Source organism: Vulpes vulpes, chromosome 10 (genome assembly GCF_048418805.1).
Source record: "Vulpes vulpes isolate BD-2025 chromosome 10, VulVul3, whole genome shotgun sequence".
Lineage (NCBI taxonomy): Eukaryota > Metazoa > Chordata > Mammalia > Carnivora > Canidae > Vulpes > Vulpes vulpes.
In genome coordinates this window covers 78,777,284-78,789,477 of record NC_132789.1, presented here as the reverse complement: position 1 = coordinate 78,789,477, position 12,194 = coordinate 78,777,284, and the positions used below count along the sequence as shown (strand labels likewise).

At 37.0% G+C, this 12,194-nt stretch overlaps 1 protein-coding gene across 4 annotated transcripts in view; it reads left to right on the top strand.

Annotated features, from left to right (window-relative positions):
- IGF1 (insulin like growth factor 1) overlaps positions 1–10,481 on the top strand; it is a 78,981-nt gene extending 68,500 nt beyond the window's left edge. For 2 of the 4 annotated variants that reach the window (XM_026013095.2, XM_026013096.2), the window contains exon 4: positions 4,036–10,481. In XM_026013095.2, coding sequence (XP_025868880.1) covers positions 4,036–4,095 — 60 coding nt within the window. In that variant the 3' untranslated portion in view covers positions 4,096–10,481. The remainder of the gene's footprint in view (positions 1–4,035) is intronic. The other 2 variants (XM_072724737.1, XM_072724738.1) reach the window with 1 other exon arrangement.
- Positions 10,482–12,194: the final 1,713 nt, after the last annotated feature.

The window sequence follows — 12,194 nt, the reverse complement described above, 5'->3', positions numbered from 1 at the left end:
TGCATAATATAGAGCCCAGGTGCTAAGCCATAGAAGTATCTTATTAACATAATAAACTGTCTTATTATTAGTCCTAGATCTATCAGTTTGTTCCTATGTGACCTCAAGCAAGTCACCAAATCTTAGCAAGCATGAGATTATAAATAAAACTGATGCAAATAATATCACCTACTGGAGATTACTGTGTAAACTATGAAGTGTCTGCAAAGGTTAATCAAGATTATTGTTACTGCCATTGTTATTCACACTCAGTGATCCATTTCTTTTTTAAGATTGTATTTATTTATTCATGAGAGACACAGAGAGAGAGGCAGAGGGAGAAGCAGGCTCCCTATGGTGAGCCCAATGCGGGACTCAATCCCAGGACCTCAGGATCACAACCTGAGCCAGAGGCAGATGCTCAACTGCTGAGCCACCCAGGTGCCCCTCTTGGTGATCTTTTTAATCAAAAAGTTTGTGGATTGCTTTCATTTGTAAAGTGAGGAGCTAGGATAAAAGCCAAGAGACAATGGAAGGATATGTATATCATGTAATAATCCAGGGCAATTTCCAGCTTCCTAAATTGTGTGCATGGTACACATGTACCGTGTACATGGTATACATGTACATATGTATATCGCAAATTAAGACCTTCTGGAACTTATTCCCTATTATGAGTTCGTTAACATTTCCCTTGGAGTGATCAATTTCCTCAACCAACCTGAGCAAGCTAGAGGACCAGCTGTTTTTCTTTTTTTTTCTTAAATAATCTTACCTTCCCTGGTGTCAATAGGAAACAGTATTTACTCACTACTGTTTTCCTTTCAAAAATCTGTCTAGTTGCATACTAGAAACAGTTTCAGCTGGTTTGTTTGTCTTGGACAAGCTGTTGAAGTGAAAAGTTTTTGCTTGGCTGAATGTGGGACAGTTTCATAACCCTTCAAGAAGTGCACTGAAGGTGGGTGCCAGCTCCGGCTGCTTCTAACATGCCTCCACTTGCTGCCCATTGTCGAGGGTGGCCAGCGTAATTAAATTAAGACAATGAGCAAAGCAACAGATGCGACTGAGACCAAATCCCTGAGTGCTTTTGTTTTGTCACTGTCATTGTCTGCAACAAAGAAGTCACATGTGAGAGCCTGGGAAGGGAGCCAAATGCAAACCAGACAACATCCCAGCTGGTTTTGAATGGCCTCCACCTTACGCGTGTGTGCATGGGAACCATGCTACTTGGCGCAGTGTCTGTCGACTCAAGTGAGCTTCTGCCCATGGCTCTGCTGCAAGGTCGAAACAGACCCAGAAGAAACAGGCCAGAGGATCTCTGTGCTCACTGACACTTTACACCTCTGCCATCCAGAGAAAAGAAGAATTTCTCTGTTGGGGAAAAGGATAAGATCCATGTGCTTGACCAATCTGACTTCAGTCCTTTGACTTACAGCCCTCATGAATTTGGAAAGGGATATATAGAATAAATATAACCTGAGTTTTTTTTCTTCTGTAAATCTGGGATTAATTTGGCTTGAGAGAAAGACTAGAGATTAAATACTTCATCTTTTAGTTTGTTACTATTTCATTCTTGAGCATTTTCCAAGTGTGGGCATCATTAGGATTCTTAAGAGTCTTATTTTTCTAAGCGAGTATGCCTGTTAAAGTGAAAAGAAGGCAAACTCAGATTAGCATATTTTTTAGATCTGTTATTTGATTTGATTAGTAGTTTGATAGAGAGGTAGCATCCTTAATAATAGCCATTGGTGGGGGTTTTGATGAGCCACATACCATTTGCAGGATCCATTGCATATCGAACAGAAAAGTTTCAAGGTGTTTAGGACAATAGTGAGCCTACTATATAGCCCTATTTGTCTTTCTTCCATTTTTCAGGAGAACTCCTTTAAGAAAGGAAAATAGCATATAAAATTGGAAATACAAATTTACTGGTAGCTTAAGAGTAGGTGCTTTAACAGCAACAAATGCATGTTCAGTGGACGTAGTAAAATTGTATGGTATCTGGGGGGAAAGTGCCAGGATTTTAAAATATAAATAATAGTGAAAGGGAATATAAAGGAAGGGAAAAGAAATGTTGGGAAATATCAGGAAGGGAGACAAAACATAAAGACTCCTAACTCTGGGAAACGAACTAGGGGTGGTGGAAGGGGAGGAGGGCGGGTGTTGGAGGGGAATGGGTGACGGGCACTGAGGCGGACACTTGACGGGATGAGCACTAGGTGTTTTTCTGTATGTTGGTAAATTGAACACCAATAAAAATTAATTAAAAAATAAATAAATAAAACAGATGCATTTCCAGCTATCCAAATACCAAACTTCTTCCCACAACCTTTTCTCAATGGCCACTGAGCTATGTTTATTTTGATAAACATATCTATACAATAATGCTATCTTCCTTCTATTTAATCAATATAGGATATTGACCATCAATTTGCAAAGTGCTACTAGCTTTTTTGAAGGACTCGGTGATAACTTTAATGTTCCAGGTAGAGCTGAAAAAAATAGGTGTGAGAAAAATTACCAAATCCCTCTGGGCCCTGGCCAATAGATATTATTTCCAGGGATAGTAGCTGGTTCTGTCCCAGCTTCTCACACGCTGTAGGTTTTGGTGTGAGCAATCTCCAGGGTCCCTTACAATGACCCCTGGGTTCCTAAGAATGCTTGGGTTGAGAGGTCATTAGCCAGAAGGGAAGAATTTAGAGATTCCAGCCGCCATAGTGAGAACTCTTATTTTTGGTCATGATGAAAACATGTTTGGGGTTACAAAGGTATACTGTGAATTCTTGAACCTCACTCTGTAACAGTTACCGGTTATACATAATAGTTACTATATCCTCCTCTAAGGTCCTTCTGGCTCAAGGTGAAACCAAGAGAAGCAGCACCTAATTTCTATGCACGCAGATGCCATGTCCTCCCAGATTTAATCCATATCTTCTTATTCATCTAAATAAACTTTGCTACATAAATATATTCAAGGAAAAATAATAACTATAGGAAAAGTATGATCACACACTGTTAAAGGGCCTATTATAGTTATTCGTTAAATTCATTCTGTAGCTATTTATTGAGCAACTGCAATATTCCAGGCATTGTTTTAGACACAAGGATATAACAGTGAACAAACTGGTCTCTACTACATGGAGCTTCTATTCTAAGCAAAACTTAATATGCCTTGGACAACAGCATTGCTTGCTGATAAGTGAATGGTAGCACCAAAGGAAGGAACCCAGGTAGTCTAGGAATGGTTACTTTCCAATGAAGATGAAATTATAATAATAATTAGTAAATAATAATAATGATAAATAGCTAATATTTATGTAGTGTTTACCATGTGTCAGACCTATTATAAATCTTCTTAGGTACTACTTCTTTAACTCTTAATCCTACAAAGTAGGAACTATTATTATACTAGTTTATAGATAAAATTGAGACATAAGAGATTGCCACTTTCACAAGTTTACATAACTGAAACTGAAAGAGTCAGGATTGGAACTCAGCTCAGTATGTCTATGATTTTACAGATTCTAAGTCAATCATTAAACTTCCCAATCTTCTACTTCTAAAAACTCTCCCTCTCTCCATAGGAGAAAGAGAAAAAAATGAAAAAGAAAGATCTCCTTTTTTATAAAAATCAAACCAAAACAAAATGCAATAAAATAACAGATGATCCCAGAATGTGTTCCTTTTTTTTTTTTTTTCTTTTTTTCTCTCTTTTCCCCTTTCAGTAGGAAAAGATGCCACAGGACAGGATTCTGGATTTTTCAAAATCTCCTTCCTGTCAACAAATCTGTGACAGCGGCAGATGAATAGAAACATATTTCTGTGTGATTATAAAACAATCTCATGACACCCTCAGGGCACATAAAAGTAGCCTGAGTGAGATTTGACTAAATTAAAAGCTAAAGGCCCATCTACTTACATATGTCTTTCTTAGAAAAAAGCTATCTATGAGATTGACTAATGAGACATAAAATATGAGACCCCATGTTAGAACTGGATGGGGGGGGGCACATAAAACTGCATCAGTTAATGTTGCTGTTTCTCCCTTACTTTTAGGAAGTACATTTGAAGAACGCAAGTAGAGGGAGTGCAGGAAACAAGAACTACAGAATGTAGGAAGACCTTCCTGAATTGTGAAGAATGACATGCCACCGGCAGGATCGTTTGCTCTGTAGGAGTTACCTGATAAACACCAGAAGACCTACCAAAAAATGTTTGATCACATTTTAAAAGATGGGCATTCCCCTCAATGAAATACGCAAGTAAACATTCCAACGTTGTCTTTAGGAGTGATTGTTAAAAGCTTTGCACCTTGCAAAAACGGTCCTGGAGTTGGTAGATTGCTGTTGATCCTTTATCAATAATGTTCTATAGAGAAAAAAGAAAAAAATATATATATATCTTAATCCCTGCCTCTCAAGAGCCACAAATGCATGGGTGTTGTATAGATCCAGTTGCACTAAATTTGTTTCTGAGTCTTGGCTGCTGAAGCCATTCATTCAGCAGCCTAAGTGGTTTATTAATCTTTTTTTATTTGCACTTCTTTCTACACAACACAGGCCGTTTGTTCTACAGTGTCTGATGATCTTGTCTATCTCCACCCCCTCAACTTCATCTTCTTTACATTTGCCAAATTTGGCCTCCTCAAGAGCAGCAACAAGCAGTCAAATAGCACACCCAAAAGATTTTAACCCAAAAGATTCCATCTGTGGCATTTGTACCAAAATATAAGTTGGATGCATTTATTTTAGACAAAAGCTTTATTTTTCCACATCTTGCTAAAAAAAATGCAAGTAGTTGCAATATTGAGGCCAATCATTTTTAGGCATATGTTTTAAGCATAGAAAGTCTCAAACTCTTAAAAGTTCCTTAAAATGATGAGTTAGTGTACAACCTGATTAGTAACTTCTCTCTTTTTATTTTTTCCATATAGAGCACTATGTAAATTTAGCATATCAAGAATACAGGATATATCACAAACAGTATGTAAAACTCTGTTTTTTTTAGTACAATGGTGCTATTTTGTAGTTTGTTATATGAAAGAGTCTGGCCAAAACGGTAAAAGGTGAAAGCAAAATAAAAGAAGCCTGGAGCTGAAGATGACACAAAGAGGAAGAGTACTAAAAATCCATCCATGTGGGAAGAAGGCAAAATTCCCCCAATTATGCCTTCCGGGAAAAACGTAAGACACAAAGTCCACTGATGCCAATTCGATTGGCAAGTCCAGAGAGGAGTGGAAAAAGCAGAGAAGCTAGGAATTTAACAGTCCTGGCTTCTAGTTCTCGTTGAAGAAACAAACATCTGCTGACTCCATCATGGACTCACCACTGTGTGACTTTGGGCAAGTCACTTCACCTCTCTGTGCCTCAGTTTCCTCATCTACAAAATGGGGGCAATATGCCATCTACCTACCTCATGGGGGTGGTATGAAGATTACACAGATAAAGCTCCAGATTCTATCCTGGGTTGCTATGAGGGCATAAGGTCAGAGCCCTTCAGTTGCTGGGATGCGAGGAATTGTAGAAACAACCCATTCATGGTATAGCTAGGAAACTGATTAGCTGAACGTTCCTGACACGCTAACTCTCGTTAATGAAGCTGTTCCACAGACCATCCAACTCTCCTAGTTGTGAAAAGCTGCCAGTTCCATCTCTTTTAAAACCCTTTCAAAATAAGTTAGAAATATCTGATTTACAGTTTCGTCTGAATTCTGCATTTGGATGTATGAATACAAAGTGAAAAGAGAGAAAGTAAAAGAAAAAAAGGGGGAAAAAGACTTCCACCAGTGAAAGGGCAACTACTCCATCTTTTAGCACTCACTGACTCTTCTAGGCAGTTACTAGTAATCTAAGACAATACTTCTTGTAATATTATAAATGATACTCCATTCATTGTGAACAATATAGTTATTCCTACTCCTTGGGCAATCTAAAAACAATTGCCCAAGATTCCAAATATTGACATAGTATCTAACTTTTTAAAATCACAAAATTACTTTCTTTAATAATTTTGCTCTTATCCTTAGCTGTATTTACATATATATATAAATTTTTGTTAAAACATACTTGACTAGAGTTGCTAGTTGAGAGGCAAAATTTTCTTTTCCAAAACTAGAAATTTTCCTTCATGTCTGCTTACAAGAGTGGCCCCTGGCCCTCTGTGGGTGCATCTTACCCATTCAACTGAAAATTAATATCAAGAAAATCCAACAGTGAGGACAGGCCCATGGTGACCTAAAAAAATGTTTCCCATCTACATACATATTAAGATTTTCTTATTAGAATGATGAATCGTCCATCATTCAGATCTTTTTTATCTGCCTTTAAACATTTTGGTGAAAAGCAACCAGGCTTGATTACTTCATGCAAATTGTATTTCTTTATTCTTGGAAAGTGTACATGGAAAACAAAAATAGCATCTTTAGTTTTCATCCCACTGGTTCACCTTGAGTTTCAGAAACCAGAGAAAGTCTAAGACTTCCTGGATCTTCAAACATATGCAAAAAAAAGGGCCTATATGGTGGGTCCCCCACTCAGCCAGTAAGTCTTTAAACCCTCAGACCCTCAGCATTACTTGAATTGAGCACCGCTGGCATGCTGAGCCATGCTGTGATCATTACAGACAAAGGTAAAAGAAACTCCCTTTATCTGTTTTCCAGACAGATGTGTTCTGTGGATTTAGATGCTGGACCCCTCTTCCCAAAATGGCACTTCTGGTTTTTATTTCTTGCTCTTCACGTATACCCTTATGTGCAATCCTCTGCAGACCTGTGGGTTTCCAGACACAGTTGGATATGGTGATTCTAAGTGTCTCTGACTTATTTGATTCACTTAATAATTCAATTCACAGCCAAAACTACCCCAGTGAGGAAAGCTTAAATGTGCAAAGCCATATTATCTTTCTTAATTTTTCTAACACATAATCCTCTCCAACTGTATCATAAATCAACAAATCAAAAATTGACTAATTATACTAATGCACTATCTTACTTTTAAATGACATTAAACTAGAAGACAAATCAGTGCAAAACTTCAAAAGTCAGTTTATCTATACACTACAGCAGAATGACCCAGGATTGATGGAAAGGAGCACCTAAAACTTCACAACTCAAAACTTTCATAAGCTTTGCTTTGGATTTTTCAAATAAGGCAATTTCAAAATGTTTATGAAAAAGCTGTAAATATTGGTAAGAATGAGCCAATTCTTAAGCTTAAAGGCTTAAGTCCTAATTTAACCGACAATGCTAGATCAAATTTCTGTTCCCTGTTCCCCAAATAACATAACAGTGTCTTTTGAACACTTGAAGATGAGGAGGCTCCACTGAAAAAGTTAACTTATCTTTCTATCAGAATCCACTCTTCTAGAGATAAAAACTCGCAACACCCACTCCCCCCACATACACACACATGCAAGTGCATGTGTGCACACACACGCAAGTGCATGTGTGCACACACACTCACCCTAAAAGTCCAATGAAAGACTGAGAAGAAATTATTCCTTGAAAAAACTTATTGGGAGAAAAAAGAGAAAGAAGAAAGAAAGAAAGAAAAGAAAGAAAGAAAGAAGGAAGGAAGGAAGGAAGGAAGGAAGGAAGGAAGGAAAGAAAGAAAGAAAGAAAGAAAGAAAGAAAGAAAGAAAGAAAGAAAGAAAGAAAAGCAAGCCTGGCCTCCCTTGAGAATACATCCCCTCCTTGGAATGTCAATGTTTGTGTAGATGAAACCATCTCATGCACTGTGGCTCCAGAGTTTCTGTTACTAGTTTATGCACTTGGGAGACTGCTTAAATGGAAGATGTAGCACATTTTGCTTTCCCATTTATTGTTTGGCCGGCTATGCCAATGTGGTGCTATTGTTTCTTTAAGAAAGTACTTGACTAAAAAAAAAAAAAAAAAAAAAAAAGAAAGAAAAAAAAAGGAAAAAAAAAGCATAGACATATTTTTTTAAAGTATGAGAACAACAATTCTATAGATAGATGGCTTAATAAAATAGCATGAGGTCTCATCACCACCAACTTTCAACTTTTTAATCACTCACAAGTAGCATACTGTTCACCAAATTCCAAATTATGAGTTTGGGGGTGTAGGGGCAGAAGATGGAATTTTGTAAAGTTAGAAGGCTCTGTTACTCTGTCGGCTCTTAAACTCAGCAAAATTAGCAATACGTTATCCAATCTGAACACCTCGATCAAGAGCATAGAGTACATGTGGGGGGAAAAGGATCTTATAGGCAAATGGCAGAACAAAAGATGATAAAGTCACTCGATTTTTTGTGCTCTGCTCTAAAACAGATATTCAGCAAGTGGAGAAATTTTTTTTAAAAAAGAGGGAAAAAATTGCATAGATTAAATCTGTTAAAAACAGCTTCCGCCACCTCCCCCTCAAGTCATTCTCTGGCATTTACTGGTTTATAGAAGATACTCTCCCTTTGTCTAAACATCTCAAGGAGCAGTAGCTCTCCTAAAAAGCAATCACTGATCTCATTGGGAAGTGTTGGGAAGAATTTCCTTATGAGATGGGGGTTATCTACTGATAAGGAAAGAAGAATTTATGAGAAATCATTGAAAGAGATGGCTAACAATCTGTGAAGATTTTTTTTGTTTTTGTTTTCTTTTGTTTTTTTACTTTATACAGTCTTTATGAATATCTTAATGTTCAAAACTGATTTGGTTCTTTCTTCTTCTTCTTCTTCTTTTTTTTTGTATTGGAATGAGGGATGATAAGTTAAACCCACATAGACTCTTTAAAACTATAGGCTAGATAGAAGTGTATGTTTGACTTGTTAAAGCTATAATCAGACTATTTAAAATGTTTTTTCTATTTTTAATCTTAAAAACGTGTACTAATTTATTAGAGACAGATCCTGTTTGGCTCTCTTCATAAGAAAGAAGAATCACCTGGGCTTTCCCATCAATGTTTTCAAAAGATAAATCTGATTTATCCATCATTATGGCATCATTTATTTTTTTAAAAAATTTAATACAAGAATTGCAATTCTTTATGCCCCTCTCTTGCAATGATCATGAAGTTCAAAATATGAGGGGTAAAAAACAAGAAGAAAATTTTGTGGATTCTTTGTTTTCGGTTTGTTTTCAGTGCTAGTGTTTAATCCTATAGTACATATTTGCTTATTGCTATGTTAATATTCTAAAAGACTTTCCTGTTAGGTGTTAGAAACTGATACATAGATATCTTTTTTGTGATTTCTATTTTAAAAAAAAGGAGATGAGAAGACTGAAGCTTTAAAGTACATATGGTACAGGATAAAGATACCAACTGAAATAACCAAGTCCATCCTAGAACAATATTTTTTTTTTTTGGCGGGGGAACTTCTCATACATAAGACAGAGGCCCAGGGAATTTTTGAAACTATCTCTATTCCTCCCAGTCCTTATTCAATTAGTATTTGCCTCAAAATTGTACAGGGGGGTCACCAAGCTGAAACCCTGGAATTCAAGGGGCTTCTTTAAAAAATACATATTCTACACATTCCCTCTTAATTTATGACTACACGTTGATCTTAAACATGGTCTCTTTTCTTCCTTGTTCTTCAGCTGTCCTTGACAGGGTATTTAAAGGAAAAAATATATATAATTTTAAAAGGGGAACAAAAAAGTACAAACATTACTGCCCAATTGAAATGTGAGTTAAAATGGAAATAGTTTCTCCTGCTTAATCCCTGCTGAATCACCTTCAGAATTACTTTTCACAACCCTTCTAATCTACCTTTTTTTTTAACTGCCCAGGCCTACTGCATCCTAAAAGTAAACATTATCCATTTCCTTTTGCCCAAAATGCACTGATGTAAAAGTAGGGGAAAAAAAAAAAACTCAAAGTTCCAAGTCACCCACTGGCCCCATTTACCTACTGAGAGCAAAATCACTTCTGTTAATCCCTTAATCTGATTGTTTGGATATTTATCTTGTACCTGCTGCTAAATACACTGCAGGAGGGACTCTGAAACCTCGAACTGTCTACTCACATCTCTTATCTGTATCTATGTATCATTAGAATGTCTATTCAAAATATTAAAAACTTTCAAACACCATGCAGCTTGTATTCAGTTTACATAAAGGCCCCAAATATCACATCAGATCTTTTGTTACTAAGGGAGTTAATGAACTATGAGAACTGGGATTACATCATGTGTTTTGCTTCATACGGTTTTATCACACTTACAAGCCAAGTGTGATAAATACACATACAGACACTGAATTTTTTTCCCTGCTACTTTGAAACTGGGAAATAATGATTGGTCATTCATTATATCTGTCTTAGTTCAAGAGCATATTTTTTATTAAATTAACTCTGATTGTATTTGAAATCATTATTCATTTATGGCAGAGGAATATCAATCCTAATGACTTCTAAAACTGTAACTAACTGAATCATTATCTTACATTTACTGTTAAGTAAGCATATTTGGAAAAATGTATGGCTAGAGCGTCATAATAAAATGATATATCTTTCTTTAGTAATTACATTAAAATTAATCACATTTGATTAATTAGTTCTTTTGGACAATGTTGGTGTGTCATTCCTTAAGAATTCTGTTTTTCTGTAGCATTACTATCGATTAAGGTCACTGCAACAAATAAACAAGAAAACTTACCCAGAAAAACAATAAAACTAATCATACACCAGAATGGAGATATCTTACAGAATTTACAGATTATATATATATTTTTAATTTTTTTATTGGAGTTCAATTTGCCAACATTTAGCATAACACACAGTGCTCATCCCGCCAAGTGCCCCCCTCAGTGCCCATCACCCAGTCATCCCAACCCCCTGCCCACCTCCCCTTCTACTACCCCTTGTTCATTTCCCAAAGTTAGGTGTCTCTCGTGTTTTGTCATCCTCACTGATATTTTCACTCATTTTCTCTCCTTTCCGTTTATTCCCTTTCGCTAATTTTTATATTCCCCAAACGAATGAGACCATATAATGTTTGTCCTTTTCCAATTGACTTATCTAACTCAGCATAATACCCTCCAGTTCCATCCACGTCGAAGCAAATGGTGGGTATTTGTCGTTTCTAAATGCCAGGACACCTGCACCCCGATGTTTATAGCAGCAATGTCCACAATAGCCAAACTGAAAGGAGCCTCGGTGTCCATCAAAAGATGAATGGATAAACAAGATGTGGTATATGTATACAATGGAATATTACTCATCCATTACAGATTATATTTAAAAATAAATGTTTCAAAGAACTTGTACAAACTGTGTAAGAGATGTATGAATTGTACGATATATGCATTAACAATAAAGCAGGTTTAATTAACTGACCCCACTCACTGTAACCCAGCAGTGAGTTATAATCCATGACACAAAGGGACTGGGAAAAGATTTTCCATTATATAAGGCACATGATATGCAAGTAACATTCACTATTTTCCCATATGGTAAGATTTCATAAGAATGTGGTCTCTCAGCACTGAGTTTTTATTTTTAATAAATCTTTCTAATTCTTTACTGAATGTCAAACTCACAGCAGCATTTGTAGAAGCACAAAGGTGGAAAGATTAGTAATTTCCCTCTTGTTTGAAAGCATCTCATTCTACTTCCCTTTTCTTTCATGAGCTGTTTGGAAAGTTACCTAAATGTAAAAAAAAAAAAAAAAAAAATGCTCAGGAGCTTTGTACTTGATTTTAAGGAACTGCTGGCAACCTCAGTGTATTATTTTCCCACGTGCAGCTCACCATTGCTCCTGTCACTCTTGCAGCTTCTGTAGCTCTCCTTAACCTTCTTCTCCGGGCCTCCTTGTCCTATTTGTGCTCAGCATCTTGTGTCCTATGGCCATTAGCTTCTAACTGTACTGTTTCTCTCCCTCGATGACACTTCCCCCCCTTCATTCATACTAGGCTAGTCTGAGCACAGCCTCTCTCTGTACTTTTGGGGATGATGAAGTGGGAGGCAATTAAACACGTGGCAGACACTGGCTGCCAATGGCAAATATCACTGTCACTAAAATCCATTAAGGAATTTCTGGCTCCTCATGGGCCTCTTGTTATTTTAGTAAGACTTCTTTATCTCCTCAGCAAACTCTCCCCAGAATTACCCCCTACTCAATCCTTCCTCTCCTCCCTTAGAAAGAACTTGCTAAGAGGGCACCTGGGTGGCCCAGTCAAGTAAGCATCTGACTCTTGGTTTCAGGTTGGGTCATGATCTCAGGGTCGTGAGACCAGGCGCTGAGTGGGGCTCCATGCTGGGCATT